General features: G+C 42.0%; 1 protein-coding gene across 1 annotated transcript in view; it reads right to left on the bottom strand.

Annotated features, from left to right (window-relative positions):
- Nucleotides 1-25,056, bottom strand: part of LOC133123174 (low-density lipoprotein receptor-related protein 1B-like) — a 484,946-nt gene that overhangs the window by 330,291 nt on the left and 129,599 nt on the right. The window contains exon 2 of the mRNA XM_061233491.1: nt 22,899-23,036. Coding sequence (XP_061089475.1) covers nt 22,899-23,036 — 138 coding nt within the window. The remainder of the gene's footprint in view (nt 1-22,898; nt 23,037-25,056) is intronic.

Genomic DNA, 25,056 nt, shown 5'->3' with positions numbered 1-25,056 from the left:
GCCTCGCATGCAAAACATGAGCTGTCTGGGTGGTAATAGACTACACTTTTCAGCCTCCAGGGATTTTATTATACAGCCCTTATTGAAATACAAAATTACTTAACCTACTCAAAATTCAAATTGAGAAACAACATTTAATTAGAAGTAATATTTTAAGATGTGGACAGGCAATGAGGACTTTGATATCTGATAAACAAAACTAGTCACACCATTCCACAGGCACGCACGGTCTCCCTAATGACATGTAGAAAGTTGGAAACTATTTATTAAAAGTCTTATGTCTGGCAGATTAACTGCATTACCTGTGTCCCCTATGCTGAATACAGCTCTTCCGCTCTGTTTGGGTGCTATGCAGGTAGACAGCACATATGGTTCCATTTACAATTATTATTAAACACTTTTGTGTTTTTTTCCATAGATTGTTTTTTGTTCATGTACTTGGGCTTGAGAAGTCTAGACTCTCACACCTGTCCTTGAACAACACACAATCCATGTATCCATGAATTCAGGCTGTAACATTTCCAGCATGGTACAGTAAATGCCGTGATTCTCATTTGGTGAAAGAGAATATGAACAGAAACCAGACACTGAGGGACTGATATCCAACACTAATTCTCAGATTTGCTTCTAAGGCAAGGTTGTCCACTGCCCTTTCAGACACAAAATCTAATCAGAGTTTTGACTTTACAGAGAGCTATGGCTCCCTCTATTCAAGCCTACACATAGGGTCCTGGAGGGCCTCAGTGTCTGTTGGCATTTGTGCTTTTCTTTTCAAAGAGCAGGGTTAGGGCATTGAGATCAAGTCGTGTGGATTCTTTAGACAGTCACTTCAATTAATCACTTGTGCTGAAATACGCCATTAAAATCAGCAGACTGCCGCCTACCAACAGTGGAGTTCAACCTGCAGACAGTGGTTCTCCAGCACTGGAGTTAAACCTGCAGACACTGTGGTCCTCCATGACTGGAGTTAAACATGCAGACTCTGTGGTCCCCCAACACTGGACTTAAACCTGTAGGCACTGTGGTCCTCCAGCACTGGAGTTAATCCTGCAACACAGTGGACCTCCAGGACTGGAGTCAGGACACATTTATTCAATAGGCAAATTGGGATGGTGCCAAATCCATCTGTCCATGTTAATTATATATGGTCTAATTAAAAAAAGATAACATGATTATCTTTTTCCATTTTATATTTAATGTATTCCTCTGTATGCTACATTATTTATTGTTACATGAGTAAAGGAACCTGATAAACATTTATATAAGTCTGTGAGAGATACCATCCCTTCGGTATTCTCTTGCTGATTCCAGAAACTTCCATGATTTATAGATAGTTTGCTATCCACGCAATGAAACTCAATGCCACCAACTGTTCAGGGATTGCAGAAGGTAAAGGACAACCCTAAGGGGACTATCAGCGGATTATTATCATTGCTGGTGGGAGTTGCTGATGCACAGAGATGCTGTTTTGTTTGTGTGTGTATGTGTGTGTTTGCCATAGCCATTGTGTTCCCATACTGTAGCTAATAGTAAGGAACCGTTATTGCTGACCAGCACTAAAGCCAAGCTGTTCAGCTCAGAATGCATAGCCCCACTCCCCATGCAATGTAAGCTTACAAATGAAAGCATTGTGATAAAAATGGAAAAACAAAGAAACTGAAGCTGAAGTACTTGTCTGAATCTCCTGTCAATCCATGCTTTATGTCTGTCAGATATTACCCCAGGCAAAGCAATCAAACCCAGATAAAGGCATGTTCCTTCCTCGAAGCCTGGGAGCAAACACATTCCAAGTGTGTGATGCTGTTGAAAGAACAGCAGAATGTGGGACTGTTAACTATGCTTCTCAAGAGGATCTTGCATGAACTGGAACTTTGCATGAAGCTGTCTTCAATTTAAAAAATAAAAACAAAAAACTCACTCAAAATACGATTGACAAGCCACACTGTTCTGTCCTTTTTCAAAAATATACAAAAGCATTTGGTCCCCAAATCGCACCATTGTACCAACTGAACCTACCTCTCGCCGAGATGATTGCTTTCTTAACAGCAGAAAAAAAATATTAGACATGTTTCAGAAATGTTCAATGTGACACAGATGGAAAGAGAATTACCCTATAACGTGTTGTGTGAAAAGCTTTCCGTTTGGGAACTTCAAGAGTGAAAGCATCTGCAGTATGTGTTTATGGTGTATCGGACAAGAGAGCAGTGCTTTTGAACTACCCAACTGTACAAGTAATATTGTCTTAAAAAAGAACATTTCATGCAATCACCGTTTTCGCATCGATTTGCAGTACAGGAAGAAGGGGCCTCTATCTGAGGAGGAAAGTAGGTGGATTCAGTGATGTAATGGTTCTTCAAATGCACTTGTGTAACGCATGACAAATCCCCGGAACAAGCCGCACTCAACACCCATTAGCACCAAGAGGCTAAAATAAACATAAGAATGAACACACATGCTGGGGCTGGAGGGGGTGGGGTACACTATTGCATTTGTGCTTCTGTACAGGTGTGCCACATCCTACAAAACTTTGTTTAACTTTAAATTCATTTTTTTAATGTGGCCTTTACCACAATTTCATTAAGCGATAGCCTTTAAGCACCCCCCTCCACAAATATACTATCAATACGGTGGGACATATTGTAGGCTACTGGCTAAGGTACATGACTGGGACCCGCAAGGTTGGTGGTTCAAGGCCCTTAACCCCACATTGCTCCAGGGGGGGATTGTTCCCTGCTTAGTCTGATCAACTGTAAGTCGCTTCGGATAAAAGCATCAGCTAAATAACGACACGTAATATGGTGTTTGGTTAAACAAACAAATATCGCTGTGTAAGAACACAAATACTTGTCCAAATCGTTTTGTTCTGAGGTACATTTTGATGAGCCCGAACACAGGATCTTGTCGGTTCTTCAGAGGTATTAAACTCCAGATAAGGGAGCTTAGTACCATATGCACCAGCAAATTAATGTTCTGCTATCTGCACCCAAGCAAAGCAGCTAATTATGGCAGGTAATCCATCCCTTCCTCATTAAATCTCAAAGGTTCAACGGAGAATCAAACCTGTATTATAAATGGCTTCACGCTAGAATGCCATTACACCGCAGTCCCGAAAAGACAGATGCGGACACATTACAGTCCCGACCCTTCAGTCTGGCATCATTCAGTCACACTAATGCATACCGTTCAGCCAGTCCACACAAACCTTCCCGACCGCACTCCAACTTATAATGTTCCTGAAAGGGTAATTACACTCTAACTTTTTTAGATGTAAACGTGATTATACGCCTACTTTGTTTTACTTGGTGAAACATTTTAATACATGCCATTGTTTCAACGTTTATGAAGTAATATAAGATTGGCATGAAAAAAAAAACTGTTCTGCTGCATATGAAGCTTGAAAAATGCAATCTGCAGGGTACTCTTGCCCAAATCGTGACATGACAGTGATGTTTGATACAGATATCCAGATAACCAGTTGGAAGATTATTTATGCCCACAAATTAGTATTTTTAATTGAATGGCCCGTTTTCGAAGTTGGCAAGCCAGCTAGCAGTGATGGATCAGTACAAAACTAAACTCTGCCGGTACCTGAGGGATTAGAGAATACTTTGAGATGGACACACCTACTCTACCCACCCCAGAACACATATTTCACAATTGTATAGAATTGTATAGACCCAGGCTGAAAGAACGAGTGCAATTACGTAATTACTCTTGAAGTAAAATGAGCAAAATAATTTTTGTCGCAGTTTTATTTATTTATTTACTTAATTATTGCAAACCCCACATCATACATGTTATGCAGATGAAGATATTCTTACTCCAAGCCTGCAGTCGATGGTTTTCTGAAGCACACGCAGCTTACAGTATATTCTCTCTGTACAGTTTCACTAATTATCAAGCATTTGCTTGACAAGACCCATTAAAATAGCACAGTTTTTTGGTGCCCCTGAGACATATTTAACACGACATTGACTGTCGTTAACTATTTATAACTAATTACACAAATACCAATTTTTCTAAATAGCCTCATAGCTTAGAACAGAGGTCGGCAACTAAGTCTGGCCTCAGGCCAATTTATTTTTCAAGTTGCTAGTTGGTGGGCCAAAACATACAGTAGCTGCTCAATTAATAAGCCTAGCATTAGGCCTACATTACAGATTTCACATAAAAACTATTACAGACATATCTGAGCAGCAGGCCTATATAAGAAAATCTACTTAATTCAATCTGATAAAATCACCAATATCTGTTGAGTTACTCTTGTTATCAGTTGAATTATCTCTGTTTGTTGATTGGATGAGATTCTGGGGATGCTACATAGGATGTTAGCGTGTCACAGTTAGGCTACTAGGCTACAGCCAGTAGACAGCCAGTGTTCAGGAAGCTACTTTGAAACACTGGAAGTAGTTAAGCTAGCTACCAATAAGAGAAAAGCAATTAAGTAAACTAAAGCAACTTTGGGGAGAGGGGGATTTAGCAGACTAAAAGAATATTGCTGGGGTCCAGATTCTGACCCTGGATTTAGAACTTCCTTAAATATGCTTACACTAACACCAGCTTACATTTAACATTTAAATGTGATTGAAGCCAATAAAAAAAAATTAACTTTATCTCTTAAATCTGTGGCTGCATGCATTATATTGGGCCTGAAAAATATATATTGGTATCCTACTCATGTCCCAAAAATGTCTTTGAAAACCTTAAATTAGGCTGGTCTTTGCCTTCTGAATCTCTTTCTTTCTCTATCCCTCCCTCTGTCTCTCTCTCCCCTCCCTTTCTCTCTACTCCCTCCCTCCTTTCATCCTTCTCTCCCCCTCCCTCTCTCACTCTCTCTCGCCCCTCTCTTCTTCTCTCCTCCCTCCCTCTCTCCTCCCCCTCCTTCATCTGTGTGTGTATGTGTGTGTGTGTGCGTGTGTGTGTGATGTACAGTGAGGAAGACGAAGGGATTGTGCATACCCCACAGCCTGCAGTGATGCAGAGGATAATATGGATAGAGAATGCTCTTGTCAGAGAATGTACATGGGAAAATCATCCATAAATAGGTTTAGAATCAGTAAAGCCAGGTAGTCCGTTTAAATATATAAGACCTGACATTCTCACTCTCATAAAGTCAGCAAAAGCCCCATCTCCAATTATTTAGCAAAGAGAGCTGGAGACGAGTGACAGATATTTTGGCAGGCTTCTACTCACTTTGGGGTGAACAATTTCCGTTACTGCATAATAACACACTCACAGTGCTCCTTATTTCACAGTAAATCTATAATTCAGTGTCAGTTATACCTCTGTATACTGTATATATTCGTATTTAATGCATAATTGAATAAAATATAAGACAGAAGCGAAACTACAGAGAGAACCAGGCTTTAGCCTTCCGCCATTTTAAGCCGTAAAAACGGCGGCCACCAGCAGTCAGCCGTTGTGGCCGGGACGCGTTGCAGATGGCGCGGACATCATTGTGATTGCAGCACTGTGCCGCTGGCCCCGAGGACGCGGGCCCTCAGCTCGAGCCTGCGCGGCCCCCGTCTAATGACCTGCCATCCCATCTGCCTAATTACGCCCTTCCTTTCGCGGGCCCTCTTGGCCTCTATCATTACTGGACATTTCGGGATGCGACCGGCCCGTTCCGTAATTAGCGGGTGTAATTGAGTCTCTAGCCGTCTGAGTGATCCAGGCGGGAGAATCTTGATTGTTACAGAAGGCACTAAAATCATCGCAATGTTGCTCAGATTAAACTCCTGCCTTCTGGTTATTTTTACGGCCGGAGGAATCTGTTCAATTACATATGCGATTAAGATGTGATTTTTTAATAATTTTTTTATTTTATTTCATGGGCAAATCTATTACACATTCTGTGTACTGTATGTGTGCTTTACATCTCCAATACACACAGGGTTGTATGCAAAAGACAGAGGTCAGTGGTTGAACAGGTGCTCCCCTGGAAGAAAATTTTACAATAAAAATTTCCTGGAACAAATTTAACAATGAAATGCATCAATCTGGCGAACTCTGAAGTGGAAATATTTGCTTGTCATGACCTCACACACACACACATACAAAAAAATATACAGAGGTCATGACCTGTGTCCTCAATGCTAGTTACGGGAATCTCGTACGACTTTACGATTAAACCATTTATGAGAGGTCCCTGGATCTCAGGTGGGTAACACACCCGCTTTGTGATTGGACATTCAGCAACACATAAAGAAGCCATTGAGGCCTCATGATCCCTGTTGAGCAGAACCCTAGCCCTCAAATCCAAATCCGACCCTGGTTTTCTTTTCTTCCGGGTAATTACAGTAGTCCTACTGATTGGCCAGACTGTCTTCACACCTAACTCCCAGGTGTGAAGAAAGGGGAGTGTGGAAAACGAACAGTTCTCAGGACCAGGAGTTGCTGATCCCTTAGAAGGTTGCAATGCCTTTGAACTGTAACATGAAGTTGAAAGTATATTTTCGTGTTACATTAGGTAAACTGCTCATGTTCTTCTGAAGAACATTTCCAAATTCCATGTTGACACTTCATATTGAATAAACTGATAGAGTCATCCTGATAAGAGTCATCCTTGAGAGTTACAAAACACAAGTACAGATTTACACAGTGTAATCCAACTGTGGTATTTAACCCATTATGGACAAAGGCGCCCTATAGAAAACCTACAGAAAGGCTTATGAGTCACAATGCATTTCAACGGTCATGTGTCTTGAAAAACGGTCATATGATCAAATACAGCACTGGCATCGCATCCGTCTGTTATGGGAGGTATAATGTGCAGGTCACATCCGTCTGTTATGGGAGATGTAATGTGCAGGTCACATCCCTCTGTTATGGGAGATGTAACGCACATGTCACATCCGTCTGTTATGGGAGATGTAACATGCAGGTCACATCCGTCTGTTATGGGAGATGTAATGCGCAGGTCACATCCGTCTGTTATGGGAGATGTAATGCGCAGGTCACATCCGTCTGTTATGGGAGATGTAATGCACAGGTCACATCAGTCTGTTATGGGAGATGTAATGCACAGGTCACATCAGTCTGTTAAGGAGATGTAATGCGCAGGTCACATCTGTCTGTTAAGGGAGATGTAATGCGCAGGTCACATCCGTCTGTTATGGGAGATGTAATGCACAGGTCACATCGGTCTGTTATGGGAGATGTAATGCGCAGGTCACATCAGTCTGTTAAGGAGATGTAATGCGCAGGTCACATCCGTCTGTTAAGGGAGATGTAATGCGCAGGTCACATCCGTCTGTTAAGGGAGATGTAATGCGCAGGTCACATCCGTCTGTTAAGGGAGATGTAATGCACAGGTCACATCCGTCTGTTAAGTGAAATGTAATGCACAGGTCGCATCCGTCTGTTAAGGGAGATGTAATGCACAGGTCACCTCTGTCCGTTAAGTGAAATGCAACGCACAGGTCGCATCCGTCTGTTAAGGGAGATGTAATGCACAGGTCACATCTGTCCGTTAAGTGAAATGCAACGCACAGGTCGCATCCGTCTGCTAAGGGAGATGTAACGTGCAGGTCGCATCAGCCCACTAACTGTGGTCATGCATGTCAATATTGGGGCATTATGCTCACAGTCAGGGTCCCCCCCCCCCCCATCTCAATGTGTTCAATAGACTCCTCCTCTGCCTGTGACAACTGCATAAGAAGTGAAATAATTACCGCTGCAGCTCAGATTCAAATATTTTTCTGTGCTTTGCTGAACTTGTCTGCTCTAATGAAACCTATGAATTACTCTCAAGCCCGCCTTCTGGTCCTCTTGGCTAGTCCAATTGCACAGGCAAAATTAATTCAGCACAGTAATGTATTAAAAATACGTTTTCCAAAGCAATTACTGTACGTATTTGACCCAGGTCTGATACTAGTCTGTCCCACAAACCCCAAAATAAGGTTTTTTGCCTATGGGATAGGCTTAAAATGACATGTGTGCATTGCTAGTAATGAGAAAATGACACAAAAGGAATGAAAGAGGGGCATTAATGTCATATTTTAGTCAGCTCTAGGATTATTTAAATTAATTAAATGAATTAGAAAACAGTCTATTTGACGTAAAGACTCAAATCTCCATATTCACTGATAAACACAATTTCCCAATGTGATCTTTAATCTTTATTTGGCTATTACATATGCATTTTATTTATTTCCGTTTCTTGGCTTTTACTATTCATAATTTCTCAGTGCATCTCAAATGTGCTTTATCTTGAAATTAAAATTCAAGAGGTACTGTGCTAAAATATTACCACACTTCAAATATGTATTTTTTCATCTTCTTTTGCATAGATCGTTTCCTTTAATTGTTATTTTCAGCCTTGAGGCTTAAGACAGTTGTTGCTTTCAAATAAATTGAACTTTTGCTTTAAAGTGCATATTCAACTGTGTGAAGAAAAGATTGCTTCAATTCGTAACCTATTCAAACACATTTCCTCAGATTATCACTGGAGCATACTGAAATAATGAACCTGGCAAAAGTTCAAAACCTTTCTGAAAATATAAATGTAAATGTTCCACATATAAATATATAAAACCAATGCGTTTCCAGAATTAATGAGGGAAATGATTTATTTGACTGTATATGGCATCATAAATCCTTCAGCGCTCGAGATTTTGTGTATTGATGTACTAAAGTGGACTCCAAGTGCACTCAAATATTGAAGACAAGGGCTTGAGAGAACGGTTACATAAATCATTCATGCCGTGTTTAAATTTTTAAATCCGCATTCCTGTGAAAGGGAAAAGTCACTGTCATAAGATCTGATCTTGCCAGATTGTTTCCTGACACCACACATAATAATATCCTGGCTGACAAGATCCAGGCAGACACTGCATAAACATGCGGCGCAGAGATAAAATTAATATTTATTGAAAGTCTGTCATAATATTTGTGCCAACATGGTTTCTTTTTTTTTTTCCAAAACAATCACACACTTGATGCTAAAATTACATTACTAAAAATGAAGGATAAAAGCTGCAAAGTAGACTCATATCCTAATAACCTGAGTGTTCAATTTTAGAAACACTTGGGCAAATGATGGGATCTGTATACACAAAGAAACCGGATAAATAAAATTAAGACAATTAAGAAAATAACATTCCGACATTCACAGGGTTGTGAACAATAGCTGGACAGACCGGGTTACCCATAACCATGGTTTTCATGGCTGAAAAATTAGATTACAATGACTTCGGAAGAGGGGTGATTGATTGAGGCCGCATTTGGTGGGAGAATGAGTTCTCAAGTTTACCCAGTTTGCTAACGTTTCATAAACAACTGACAATTTTTCAAGGGAACGATAACATCAGAGCAGCAGTGGGCATAAACAAATGCACCATGATCGCGATAAGATACTTCATCCATCAAAGTGACTGTGAAGTACCCATTTAGAGTCCCTAGTTTAAATAATTTCAGAATGATAATAATAACCAAGCAGATGTCTGTCGTTGGCTGGAGAGTGCCACACGTACAGTTCATCCAAGGCAGTTACATTTGCACTTGTTACTCCCTGGTTTTTAATTTTCACTTTCATTTCACAGCTTGGAAATAGTTATTCATGCATTTATATCATCTCGCCTCGATTACTGTAATTCCCTGTACTTCGGTCTAAGCCAGACATCCCTCCGCCACCTGCAGCTAGTGCAAAATGCTGCCGGAAGGATTTTAACAGGTACAAAAAAATTTGAACACGTTACACCAATTCTCACTTCTCCGCACTGGCTCCAGGTTAGTTCTAGGATTGATTTTTAAATCTTTTTGTTCGTTTTTTAAAGCACTTCATGGTTTAGCCACCCCCCCTACATCTCCCATCTCCTTTAGCCATATTTTTTTTGCCCAGGTCGCTGAGGTCTTCCACCCAACTGCTCCCATCTGTTCCTCGGTCACGGAAAGCAAAAGGGTGATGGCTTTTGCTGTGACCGCACTGCGACTGTGGAACAAACTTGCCTCTCTCTATCAGGTCTGCACCATCCAGATACAACTTCAAATATCATTGATCTGACCTGTTTTTGGTGTATCTTTATGCATTATTATTGCAGCACAGTGGATTTTTTTTTTGTTGCATATATGGATAGTGTTTGAAATTATACAGCACTTTAGTCATTTTAAATGTGCTGTATAAATCAATCTAACATGACTTAATGTCCTATACAGTAATAGCACGCTGGCCTGGGGGACAAATGAAAACGAAGTTTGAGTTGTGTGAAATAACATATCAAAATAACTTTTTTCCAGTGCTTAAGCATCACAAACAATTTCATACGCATTCATTTACCTTAAAGGCAAGTTTATAAAAAAACTACCTAAAAAGTTGTTTTCAGTTTACATTGTCTTTCATTCAACTTTACAGAAGCTGTTTCAGTGACATGCTAATGGCTTATGGATGGCAGAGAACTGTCATTTAAATACCATAGAAAAACAGGACATAGGCTGTCCTGTTGTCATAGATACGCTCGTTTTGTGGGGGGGGGGGGGGGGGGGAGGCATTTCTTATCGTAGTTCCCCCGAAGGGGAAGATACTGTTTGTTTGTTTAAATTAACGGTAATGAAAAGTTAATTAAACACGATGATTGAAAAGTACTGAGATTGGGAGGGGGAAGAGGGATTACATGAGTGTGATTGCTTTGTGTTCCAGTGTGACGGTTGTTTAGTTCATTCATTTATTCATAAACGTATCCTTTCCAGAAATGGAATGCAATTAGTATCACTTTGCTAATGCCTGTTGCTACTTTGCCAATGAATAATGAAGTGTGTATGTTTGAGTATTTAACACAAGATGGAAAAGATGTTGCATCCTCATTTTTTCCAGGATGAAATTCATTTTACCAATCATCATGCAAATCGTTCAAATCTGGGCGCAATTTATATTCTGCAATAATAGTAATAATGTCACTTGCAATAATATAGTTAGCTCCGAAACATGTATTTGATCTTATTTAACCATAGTTCATTTCATGTAAACGAACTGCTTTGAACAAAGAGATTTGAACGACTGTTGTATTTTTCTGTCGCCACTTGGTGGAGTTTTAATTCAAGTCATCGTTAATTTAATTAGTACATTTCTTCACAGGTACATTTACTGAATTACTGGGTCGCATACCTTCCAAATTTAACACCTTCCCAATAGTCCCTACCTCACTCTGACAACCTTACACTACCAAATCCACACGAGAAATCGGGAAACATTCTCCCATCAGTCAAGTCAAATCAACACCATGCGACATGAAGGAGAAATGTATGAGGTGTAGACGTGATCTTCTGTGTGTGTGTGTGTCCCATGTGGGATGCACATGAAACATGCTACACATGAAAAAACGGTTCCAAAAGAAACCCTGTAATTCTGCAGAAGAACCCAATCTAGTTCAAAGGGTTATTTTTTTTCTGGGAGCTTTCATGCTTCACATCTAGTTCCGTAAAAAACTAAAAAGGGTCCCTCTATAGAGACAAGCCAAAAAAAAACTTTTTTTCCTCATAGTGTATGTTTCTCATTGAGACATCTCAGATGTACATGACCCATGCATGCATTATGAGGTGTACTGAACGGATGGGACAATGGATCAATAGATTTGAATCGTATCAGGACCGAAGAACCCATCGCAACCCAGAGCTTGGTAGAACAGGTATTTTTATTAGGTGACACGGAAATCAGACAGGCAGTGGTCCAATAACAGCAGACAGGCACAATAGAGGTAATCAAGCTCATAGTCAAAATAACAAGCAAAGGTTCAAACATGGGAAGGCAGTCCAACCAGGAAAAGGAAAAGGTAATCCAATAATTGAAATCCAAAGATGCAGGTAAAGTCCGATGGCCGGTTGTCAAACAAAACGAAGGAAGATCCAAAAAACAGAAAGGGAGTCAATACGCGGAAAAGGCTGGTGGAAAAACGTTGGAGAGTATGGTCGAGACACATAACAATCTGGCAAAGAAACAGGTAAACTAGGTGGGTATAAATACACTGACAAATGAACTGAGATGATTAACAGCTGCGAGTGCAGGTAAACAGGTAATGAGACACAGGTTAGTGAAAGGCTATGGAAAGCAAACAAGGACAAGAAACACAAAAATAAAGGCAGGAAACAGAAAACGTGAGGACACGGGAGCACGGAGTGTGACAAATTGTTCAGCAGAAACAAAATGGCTACTCTAAAATGAGTAGAGATGGAGCGGGTAGGTGACCGCAAGTGTGCCTGTTAACCTGCACTCAAAGTGTCCTCCTATGATTAATGTCTGTGCAGGCCTGACTTGGGTACTTCAGTGTCATAAGAAGCAGTGGCTGACATCACAAACTTCAGTGGAGAGAGCATGCTTATCTGCCCTTGAATAATTTGCTGAGATGTCAGCCACTGATACACAGTATATTATTTGCTGACATACTATATACACAACTGACATATACGATTGACTGACATATACAGTACACAAATTATGTATTATTGACTGATATATACAGTACATGACTGTTATATTATTGACTGATATATACAGTACATGACTGCTATATTACTGACTCATATATACAGTACATGACTGCTATATTATTGACTGATATATACACAACTGATAGATACTATTGGGCATTACAAATATGAGAGAGAAGAGAGAGCATTTTTAAAAATGAGTAGAGCCTTTGTGGAAAATGCCTTTAGATGCAAGACAGACAGACCTGTTTTCACCAATAAAAACCCATCTCTTCCTCTACCCAGTGCACAGTGCATGAATCGGAGGGTTATTTAAAAGGCAAATGGAGAAAAGTCACTTCAAACAGCAAAACGGCACAAATGGCAAAATAAGGCATACTTAATCATGGTAATGTAAGAACACTGGGAGAGTTGTTTCTCAAGCGATGTCTCGCTAGTGAAAGCAGGCTGGAATGGACACATTAATGAGGCAAGCCCAGGCAGGCATTATGGGTCTGACATAATTGGTGAATGCTCAGGAAAAAGTCAATTATGCACATACTTGAAATGTGGTGGTCTAGTCCATTTCGATACACATTTCCCTTTTCCCTCATTAAAATGATTACACTAGAGTATGAAACATACTTTCCCTTTTTTTGAGAACTCATTTATCTAGCTGAATGCAAAAGATAAAAAAATCTAATTTAATAAAATAGTATATTTCTGTCATATTTCCTGGCTGTAAATACAGGTTGCTCACAAAGACTGTTTCTGAAAGGTACAAATTCTGCACACAATGACATTTGCAGTGATGTTCATAATATTTGGGGTGTAGATTTGTGGAAATGAAAACAAAAAACCTTCACATTTCTACAATATTTCTTGAGTGTCTGACCAGTACATGAATTGTGTACACAAATGATTTATATAATGTGGATTAAGTGTATATTAAGTGTGTAGGAGGACAGGAATATTATTGCTTGAGCATAACCGGACAACTATACGTTCAGTGCCTGTTCAGGACTCATTCAGTCTATAGTATAGATAGTTTCTTGCATTTACATAGTGCTTTTTTTCGAGACACTCAAAGCACTTTATAGTGATGACAGAGTAACTTGCCTGCTACCACCACTGATGTGTAGCACGCACCCACCGTTTTCACAGTGTTTTTAGAACACCTTCGACTTCTAACACCTTCAACCCATTTAATCCACATAGTAAGGGAAATGTAATTTTCCACAATACGAGACCATTGAGAGAACTTGGCATGTTCACTGATTTTCTCATATTTAACATTTTTGGTAGGAAGAAAATCAAAATGAAAACTCATTCCATTCATTTTCTATGGAGAGGTTTGCAGTACCTGCTGAGTGTCTGATGGAGTGCTGTGGTTAATTTGGCGGTTCTGTATTTGCATACATGGCTCACAAAATTCAGATCAAATTCAGATCAACTTTGAAACTAGGCATTGCAGGTCAAATATGAATCAATATTCGGCAATCATTGCCTATTTCCTGCCTCAAATGTTTTCAGAAACATATTTTAGTGTACCGTTGAGGAGTTTATCAACAGTTAGCCTTATTATTATGTTTTGCCAAAACGAATACGTCCCTTGTTCTTGTTAACCCCATTGGCCTCCTATCCGACAGAACCCATCTACAGAAACACAAATACTGTATTAAAATTGATATATTCATTTAGGACAGTTATCTGAAGTTAGGAGCGTTTGTTGAATCTGGTGTTTGAGTCACACAAAAAGGACGAGAAATTCGTGAAAATACAAAAATGTTAACAAAAAATGTAAATGTTTTCTCCAACTCAATCAGGGAATAGTATAGCATACTACAGTATAGTGTAGCACAGTAACAAAATGAAAAGCATAGCTTTACACCGTGTTGTTACAGAGACATTTCCGAAGACAATACAAAAGCTTTTAGGGCAGAAAATTGGCTCATAACTCCAAGGCTATAGGTGCAGTTCCCAGGTGGGGTGGTGCAGTTGTGCCCTTGAGTAAGATACTTAACTTGAACTGCTTCAGTAAATACCAAGCCGTATAAATGGATTGTATTTTTTAAAACTGAGCTGTGCAAGTCATGCTGGATAAGAGCTTCTGCTTAATGCCGACATTATTTTTATTTGGCAGATTTTTGCATGTTTGACATCAGAGCTTGCGGTCCAATTAATCCAAGTGTTAAGTAACGTCTCATTGCAAAAGACACCTTTCTTTGATGTATTACAGTGTTGCAATTTACACAACTGAAAAAGATTATGAAATGACAGTAATTAAAACCACATATAATCCTCCCCCAGACAAGCGGACAAAAAGTATTTTGTTTCCCGTCAATAAAACACGATTAATGCCAAGTCCCTCCTGGAGCAGTACGGACATAAAAACTACAGTCACCTCAAAACATACAGAATTAACAATTCAAAAGAATACGTGAGTCAAATAATTTGCTATCAGTGCAGAGACCAGGGATGTGTGCAAGAGTCTATGTGTGTACACATGGGGCCTCCAAGTTTTCACCTCCCACCACACACACAAACATACGCAACTTCCATTCATTAAACAGGTTCAGATCAACTAAGGTTGATTACAACCAAGGCTACTACAGTGAGATTAGTCCCAGCAGAAGAGACTACAAGCCCGTTGTGTACAGGGGAACAGCTCATTTCATTCACAGGGCCGTGTACCTGAGTGCCCGGGAGAGGAGATTAACATGGACAACATTCGGCAAGCCCAGGCTTATCGTCGAAGTCTCACCGTGTGCATCCAGGCCTCAGACCTGACAACCCATCTTTCCCACGAGCGAGCGATGCTACAACGCGCACAGAACCTTACACGGGCAGGTGAAAAGCAGTGGTAAGTCACCTACAGTCAGCTCCCAGCCCCAATCCCCGAGACGACGAAGGCACCATATGGCCAGGGCGCTCTGCTTCGTGGCTTTGTTTCCGTCACGTTGGTCTTCTGCTCTCCGCACCTGCCGCGCGTACGAGCGAACGCGGTTAATTAGCCGGCACATCTGCAGAGCCTCTGTATTTGCGCTTTGACGGTGAAGATGCGCTACTCACGGCTCCAGTAAGTGGCGGCACCGCCTCCATTCATTTTCAATGTGAGAGGGGGGGGGCTGCCTTTGCAAGGCATGTAGGGATAGCCCGCAGCGCAGGTTCAAATGGTGCGGTGCGGCTCAGAAGCTCGGAAAAGTTCATCTCCGAGCCTTTGGCAGCACCGCCCCGCTGGAACCGAGCAGATTTGAATTCTGACATTGTCCCGCCTTTCAAATTCTAGTTCCCCATTCATTAGTTCCATTGTCACAGAAGACGTTAATACAATAGCCTGAAATGCTACCTGCAATTTTACATTTAATTTAAGGGAAAACTGGCACTAAAGCTGGCGAGCTTATTCTGATCAATACGACCACCATCGTTGCTATGCTGTAACATTTGCCACAAGTTTCATGTTAAATGAAAGAATACCAGCACACAAGCTGACTGCCTGACCTGTTCTGATCAATAGGCTATGAACGGTAACATGTTTCTACAAAAAACAAGTGAGTATGTAACCTAGTTGATATGATACTTCCACAGTGTCACAGAACACATAAAAATATTTTTAGGTTTAGTGGAAAATGAAAACATAACGTTGAACCCGGTTGAAATTTAACTAACACCACTGTCAGTGAAAAAAGGCATTGTACATCGATTGAGGGACGCTGGTGTGATGCCAGGCGGTGCTGCCGCAAACAGCGAGTCTTCCCCGTGTCACTGTAGCCACGGTGTCGCTGCGTAAGAGAGCATGCTCTCTGCAAGCTTTCTCCCTCTTCCTCTCCCTCTCTCCTGTGCGAACGAACCCATGAATAATATATGTTTTAATCCTTTATTTAACTAAGGGTGGTCCATTGAGAACATGTTTCTCTTTTTCAAGGGCGTCCTGGGAGAAATGCCAGAGAGAACACTTGCAAGTGGGGTTGAGTGAGAGAGAGAGAACAGCCCCAGGATCAGTTTTTGGGTTAAAGGCCTTGCTCAAGGGCCCAACAGCAGGGTTCTTCCTTTAGGGACTCAACTTTAATTCTCCAGATGTAAGTCAGCATCCCTATGTGCCCACCCGGGGCTTGAACCAGCAACTACACAATTTGCCTACTGCTAGGCTACCCTGCCGCCCAAAAACGTATTTGTTGGTCTCTCCATATGGCCCAGATTACATGGTGCTTTGCTAAGAGTCTTTGTGTATATGCATAGCATCACGAGAACTAAGAATTTTATTTATTTAACTACAAGTTTATTTTTACAGGAACAGTGCACATTAATCCAACATTACTGTAAATGAGCCAATATTAGTCAACTGGCTAGTTTTCAACTGCAGTCCCAGCAAGATAGGAAAAGCCATTAAAAACAGCTTAAAAGACAAGTCATCAGAGAAAAACAATCAAATTAAGCAACTAACATAATAGGTCATAACAATACATCGCTATTCAATAAGCAGGTATAAGCAGGTATATCACGTATATCAAGAGGGGCAAAGCAGAACTGACAAAAGCAGACTGATGAGGGGACAATAGCATACAGACAAGTAGCACAATGTTAAGCAAACACATGAGTCATACACAGCATACAGTTAAACAAATAACACAAACATGAAAACGGGGAGAATTTAGCCATATCCCTGCCGTGAAACTTCTATTTGAGAACTCGCTGGTAATCAAAATATGTGACTTATGAGATTCAAGGGGCCATGATTTGAAGCACATTGTCTCAAATGTCCTTCAAGCAAATCTCCTGTAAAACATTCCCACAAAGTTTATGTACACATCTTGTATGCAGTGATTACAACAGGTGGGACCATAAAGAAAAAGTGCCATGTTTTACAATAGAAAATAAAAATATATATATACAGTACAGTCAGTCAGCATTTGGACGGTGACATTTTTTTTCTGGTTTTGGCTCTGTACTCAAACACAAAAGTAATTGGGCAATTGGCTGCTCAGCTGTTTCTTGGCTAGCTGTGTGTTGCTGCAGTTCATGCACAAGAACAAAGGGTCTAGAGTCAATTCCAGGCATAACATTTGCATTTGGAGTCTGTCGCTCTTGCCTCTCAATGTGTGGATCAAAGAAGTGTCAATGCCAGTGAAGCAGGCCACTGCGAGGCTGATAACTCAGGACAAGTTGATCAGGGACATAGCCAAAACATTGGGCGGCGGCCATTGTGCAATACGAGGCTGTTGTTTGGGCATGTTGAATACTGACTCCACCTCCTCCTTTTATTTTGATTGGGGGCCCTCGCAATTCCAGTAAACTCCTATGTGCCAACGTGAAGGGTTTCCTTGCATCGGGTCACAAATATTTCATTATGCAGATGGCAACAGCTAGTCACCACACCAGGACGCAGCCTCAGAAGAAGGGTTTGAAAAGCTCCACTGTGACTCATAGAGGGAGCCTGTGTAGCTCAAGGGTTCTTTGTCAGGGAAAATGGTTCTGTCTAGGAGCTTTCACTCTTTTCACACCTACCAAGAGGGTTCCATGGAGAATAGAAAAATCTTACCCAATGGAGACAAACCAAAGAACACTTTTTTTTCTGAGAGTGTAGTAGATTTAAAAGCCACTTTTCCTTCACCTGCCTGGCTGGCTGACTGCATGAATCAGACTTCAATAGGAGGTATAATGGGTCTAATGAAAACCCTCTTAAAACATTAGCAAACTCACAGCTTTCCCGTTTCTTTTCGGAAAAGCGATTCACTAAGTTCACCCCACTTAAATCTATAAATCAATCATCGCATCAGTCAAGCCTCCTGGTAATCACAATCGCGAAAAGCCCTTGGATTCTCGTCGAACTGTTCAATGATATCATTTTGAACAGGGCGAGCAGACTGCTATAGCATTATCGGATAAGATCCTTGCGCTTTGATCGGCTGAGTTTTTAATTTCAACGGTACGTGGGGTTTCAGTATTACAAGTGCTGCTGTCTTCAAAGTATCAGATTTCCTCTCAGTTTACAGTATCACTAATACCAGTAAAAATGCACAAATGAATAAAAACAGAGACGGGTCCCACAAACACATGAAGCTCCATTCTTACAGAGATGGTGTTACAGTATGTGTGAAGGACCGTTCAGTATGAGGAACATAATGAGAGAGAGGTGGACCCATCATTGTTGCTGCATGACTGGTTCAGACTCAATTGTGGTCAAGAGCACTTTTGGAAATGAAGAATTAAAGAGGGGTGGGTACACTTATCAACACATGCATACATCACTGTCACCATTTTGAACATGCATAAAAAGCACACTACAGTGATGCAGTGTCGGTTGGAACCCGACCTGGTCAATTACATAATTGTTTTGGATTCAAATTTTTCGACACTTTACTGAGCTTGCCTGGTTTACTGGAATCTATGAAATAATGTCTTCTAGTCTCCTTGGTTGCCTCAGTTGCACCAGACAAGATCAATTGATGACAGAAAAGGAGATTTAATGCAAAACAATTGCATATTTGACCCAGGTCTGGTTGGAACGCCATTGGAACAAAGCATCTGTTGTTGTATATTCCCAGAGGAACGTAAGAGGCCCACTACCAATAATTCCTTACCTGCCTGCAAGATATAATGCTACATTTTGGGAAGTTATACTCAAAAGGACAACACCAGCAACACCAGAAATATCACACAGACCAGAGTCACATTTTCAATTTCACCATTTAAATTATTTAAATATACACTCAATGGTCACTTTATTAGGTAGACCTGTACACCAGCTTGGTACTGCAAATATTTAATCAGCCAATCATGTGGTAGCAACTAAATGAGCTCGGTGTTGAAAATGTATGAAATTCATTTTGGATGAGCTGGTGCAGGAGATCTAGTCGGCTCATTGCGAGTTAGCCACAGCCGAATTCCAGAGAAACAAAATCAATAGGATTGCGCAGATTAAAAATGGAATACAGCAGTCTACTCTTAAGACTGACTATGCTATATACTGTCAAGCTAAAAAATATATACATACCGATTAATAGCTTCTGGCTGGAGTCATAGTGCAATTATGAGGATAAAGTAACAGGCTAAATTAATTGTTTGGAGTCGATGCAGAACCCTCCATTTATTACCTGACACAGAATGCAAAAGAGTCTGTACCTCTCTCGACAACCAGTAAGCCCCAGCAGTGCTGAATAATGTCGTGATAGTTTTTTACGGGGGGGAGGACGATTTATGGTCCCCGAGATAGGCTGTAATTAAATGCACACATATTTGTGGGACTTCAACAATGTGCATATTTTCTAACGCTGAAGGTTTTCCCCGCTCCAATACATCACCGCTCCGTGTTTAATCATTTATGCTCCAGACGCTTAAGAAACCGCGGAATCTTTTTCTCTCCTGCCAAAGGAAGGGGGGAAAAAAAGTAAGGGGTGGGAAAAAAAAACAAAAAAAACAAACACCGGGCGAACGCCACGGCGGTCCTGAGGGTTTTGCCGGTACGGTACGGTACGGGCGAAAGAGCACGACGGAGAGGAGTCGCGGCGGTGTTAAGTCGCCCTCCGTCTAATTGATTTGCATGCATCCCCCAGCTCCCCGTGCGGGTGTACTAAGCCCGGGAACACGGGCTAAACGGCGGCTCCTGTCCTCGAACGGCGGCCTAATAACAAACGGCTGACACGAGGGCCGCGGCGGGGGGAGATGCCCGGCAGGCTGTCGCTAGCTCCGGTGCGCTATAATGTGTGCGAATCCATCATGCGAGGCGCTTTCTTCTGGAGGTGGGAAATGTAGTGGGCAGGATGCCACTGCCGCGTGAGTAACGCGGTGTTAAGGAGTAGCAGCAGGGCCGAGAGCCGGCTCGCTGGCTGGCCCTGATTAAAATAAACTCCGGCGGAGTCGGCCGCATCCTTCACGTGAGGAGTGTGAGAGACCTCAACCTCCCCTGCTCCCAACTTCTTCTAGCACGGCCTTGTAACTTCCCCCTCCTCCATTCTCACCACATCTGGTTATGAAAATAATAACCTCACACACACGCCCCTGCAACATCCAACACCACATCACACCCAAACCCCCCCCCCCTTCCAACGTCTACTAACACACCCACACACCCACCATCCGCATTCCGTCTTCTTGTGAAGATAACCTCACACACACGCCCCTGCAACATCCTTAACACCGCACCGCCCCCAACCCCCCTTCCAACGTCTACTAACACACCCACCATCCGCATTCCATCTGCTTGTGAGAATAACCTCACACATATTCCCCTGCCACATCCTTACAACCGCACCGCCCCCAACCCCCCTCCACCCCCCCAATGTCTTGTTCTATGGTCTTGTAACACACCCACCATCTGCATTCCATCCGTTTGTGAAAATAACCTCACACACCACACACCCCACCAAACAATATCTTTCACATTGAACGTGCGCAAGACCGCACCATCCCCTAACCCCCACTACCCCCTCCCCACCTCCCCCCAATCCACATTCCATCTGTTTGTGAAAATAACCTCACACACACCCCACCCCAGAACATCCTTAACAGGAAGTATGCACAAGACGGCTTGTCCCCTACCCCCTACCCCCCCCCCCTTCCCTCTCCCCCTTTCATGTCGTATGGCCTTGTAACACCCCTCCCCCCTTTCTATCTCCACCCTCATCCCATCTGCTGGTGAAACTAACTCTCCCCCCCACCCCGAATTATGCCCCTGAGCTTTGTCACCGTTTGCGGACATCGTCTCAGGTCCTTGACTCTGAAAAGGCCGGAGAAAGCGTGCTATTACAGGACGGTGTGAGCCAGCTAGGGAAGTTGAGCAAGTTCCTAGGCAACGTGCGCCGCATTCACAAATCAATATTTTGGAATACATCCATACTAATACGCCCGGGCTCTCCCCCCTCCCCAACCCCCACCTCTTCACGCTGTTAGGTAGAGGGTCGGGGTTTTTTATATTCAAGTGACATTTTCTGTTAAACCTCCAAGATAATGCGCCAGTGCTTTCATTAAAGAGAGAGGAACAGAGAGATTCCACAGCCAGCAGGCGAACCGGCCTCAGAGAAAATGTTTTTCATTTTTTTTTTGCTGTGTTGTCAAGGTCACTGACATCAAGGAACACAAGAATGAAGAAAATATGCTACGTTTGGCTCACATTCATACAGTCCAGAAAGAGGCACTTTCTTTTAAAAAAGCACTTGACAACATACCATATACTTTTTTAATATATGTTTTTCCTCCTCAATATCCTCCTACCCATAAAAGCCTACTTCTGGACATTTTATCCTTCATTAAATGGCTGAGGGAGGTTGAAGAGTACAGATTAATTTAATCCCATATCTTTTCATACAGGTTAAGAACACGTAAATTGGTAGCTTTTTCACTTCACATTTTTGGTATTTAACTATATTATATTATTAGTAAAAGTATCAGTAGTGGACAAAATACATAAATCCCGTACTTGAGTAAAAGTAAAAGTAGCCAAGGCTGCTCTACCTAAATTTATTTTAAAAGTACTTCAGTATCAAAACTAAAAGTACTGGGATTTATTACCTCACAGTACAATTACATCGAGTATGGTTTTACCAAGGGTATTCATACTTTTACTCAAGTACAGGATGTCTGCACTTCGTCCACCACTGATTATTATTAATATTCTTCTTCTTATTATTATTATTATTATTACTACTATCATACAAATTGTTTATACAGCTGTATATTTAGTGTGATTCAGGTGAAGTACCTTACTCAATGGTACAATGGCAGGGTCCTGTCTGTGGGAATCAAACATAGGTGACAGCCCAGTCCCCCACAATGCTCCACTGCTGCCCTATAGGGGCACGCGCATTGAACAGAATAGCGCACACCCTACCAGATCCGCGTATATAAGGGCTCCGATTGGCCAAACTGGCCCGAGCACGTGTGGAATCCGGGCAGCCGTCCAGCACCGCCTTTCGAGCCAGCATTGTAACACCACCCAGACAATGTGTCAGAGCCTGGCATGCCATCACAGCTTTGATTACTGTCAACAACGGCGTCCTGCGTTCAGGGCACGCTCTGCCCACGCACAAGGCCCAGGCCTCACAGCGCGACCGCGGTCGAAAACGTGACGGTTCTCCGCGGCTGCCTCGAGCGCTTCTAAATACTTCTTCTAATAAAACAGTCTTCGAGAGGTCAACTTCCGCAGGTCAACTACTTTACAAGATGCACAATTCGCAAGAGGTCCAAGTATCTCGCTTTTAATTAAGCTGTCAACACCAGTCATATAATAAACGATTCTCCTTTTTTTCCTCTTCACTTGTGTATTTACTGCCTTAGTAACAGTGAGTAGATAACAGATTTATTGATTAAGGCTGATATCCATACAGTATATGCAGACATGCGTCATGGAAAATAGTCTCGACTGAATTTATGTCCATCATAATAAAATAATGTGCGATTAAACCCATAATAATAAAATTGTACTCAGTCAAACAGTATGGGGTTCACAAAGCACAGTCCAATGTATGAACCCCATTTTCATCAGCAGCCATGTTAGTGCTTACCTCGACAGTGATCTCCTTCGTCGAAGCCATCGTCACAGTCTCTGGCCCCGTTGCACAGTTTGTTGTAGTGAATGCACTTTCTGGTGCCAAGGCACTGAATGTGGTTCAGTGCACACTTCACTAGCACCTCACCCGTACCTGAGAGAGAGAGAGAGAAGGAGAGAGACCACGGTCCATTAGCACATTCGCAAGCACTTTACGCCAATGCATTCATAAGGATAGCTCATACCCTGAATTCATTTGAATTTCAGAAGCATATTTCTAAATCATATAGATGAGATATAAAATAGAGAGAGAGAGAGAGCGAGAGCGAGAGAGAGTAAAAAGAGGCGCTTGAACAGATATGCTGCAGCGGCCAGCAAAATTGATTTGGGAACTCGACTTTGCGAGATCAATTCCCAGATGTGGTTTAGCTGACGCAACCTTGAACAAGGTGCCTAGAACTCAAATTGCCTCAGAAAATACCCGGCAGTTTAAATGGCTAATATTTCAAAAGCGAGCTACCCGAGTTTCCACGGATAACGGTGACCCCTCGAATGAGTGATGTAGCTAATAATGACATAGCGCCACCCGCGTGGCCTAGAAAACATTTACAGCGAACGGCACGGCGAGCAACGTCAAAACTCGTGAGCGCCGTTGTTATTTCAGACAGCTCCTGTTATTTCCTGTTCCTTCCCACTTTTCAATCAAAGCTCGCCCCCAAACCGCCCACGCAACCACCCCCACCCCACCCTTCCCTTTTCCGTCATTTTAAGCAGTTCGTCTTCGGTGTCGGACGGGAGGCAACGCCACCAGAACTTCCCCCTTGGCATTCCCAGCAGGCTGCTGCTCCACTTCTGTGATCTCTGGGAGAGGACCATGTATAATTTACCAAACATGAGAGGTGTTTAAAAATACGCCGTCTCCGAAGCTTTGGCCCTCCCAGCGGCTGGCGCGGACGGCCGCGCAGGCGAGACGAGGCGAGACGCCGCGCTGGAAGAGGAGACCCGTGACACACATTTCAGTCCAGATAAATAGCTGTTTTAGGAACTTCTTTCCAGATAAGCGGGAACTGTTCCCCGTACCCTTTCGCGAAATGATGTTTCCATAACATCCATCTGTCGTCCTAGATGTTTTTTGTTTCGAAAGACGAAATGGAGCCTTGTTGAAAGGCCGTTTCGGACCGACACAAGGCACGGCGCTGATGTGATTTTGCCGAGAAGGGCCAAGCTGAATTTCAGTCAAGATAAATTGCTGTGTGAGGAACTTCTTTCCAGATAAGCGGGAACTGTTCCCCGTACCCTTTCGCAAAATGATGCTTTCGTCACATCCATCTGTCGTCCCAGATGTTTTTTGTTTCGAAAAACAAAATGGAGCCGTTTCGGACCGACACAAGGCCCAGCGCTGATGTGATTTTGCTGAGAAGGGCCGAGCTGAATTTTAATATCGGTCGTTTCTCAGACTGCATTCTTCACAGCCAGCCAAGCTGGAGCCTTCTGTTTTCCGGACCAAAGTCAAACTGGAAAAAGCTCAAAGTTTACAGAAAAAGATACTGAATCTGGAGCTTGTGAAAGTCTTATTTGTGAATTTCTGTTGAAGGTCAGTGAAAATGGTGCCTGAAGTGGCTGGCCTCCTCCAGCATTCCTTTGAACAGCCGTTTTAATAAAATAGTCATGCATTTGAAACACAATGCATGCCTCAATTATTAAAAGTTGACCAGTGTGAACTTGATTTTTACTATAAAATTAAAATAGTATTGCTCAACATTTGTCCTTACCTTTGACACACAATTATAGTACAGTGATGAGTTCAGTAATCCCACCAGTTACACAGTATTTAAATCAAATATTTCGAGAAATATTACAAAATAGAAGAAAAAAGAAAATGCTACCTTGGCTTACTTGCAATGAATTGGAGAGGTGCTCAGTGTAACATGGGGCGCTAGTCCATATGAAACAAAAACAACACTCAAATCTCCATTACAAGTGTTAAAAAGCTTTTATTTCATGGCTGTAGAATGAAAAGCCACAAAAAAAGACCTTTTTTTTTTACTTTGGTAACAGAGATTTGAGTGTACAGTATTTTTTGCTTTTCATTAGGACAAATATTGATTTGTCTTTCTCAACATGCAAATAAAGTCCTGCGAAGTGGTGATGAGTTATTTGGTCGATTTAATGCC

The sequence above is a fragment of the Conger conger genome, chromosome 3 (genome assembly GCF_963514075.1).
Source record: "Conger conger chromosome 3, fConCon1.1, whole genome shotgun sequence".
In the NCBI taxonomy this organism is placed as follows: domain Eukaryota; kingdom Metazoa; phylum Chordata; class Actinopteri; order Anguilliformes; family Congridae; genus Conger; species Conger conger.
The sequence above is the reverse complement of the archived record's forward strand: the minus strand, read 5'-3'. Positions and strand labels throughout refer to the sequence as shown.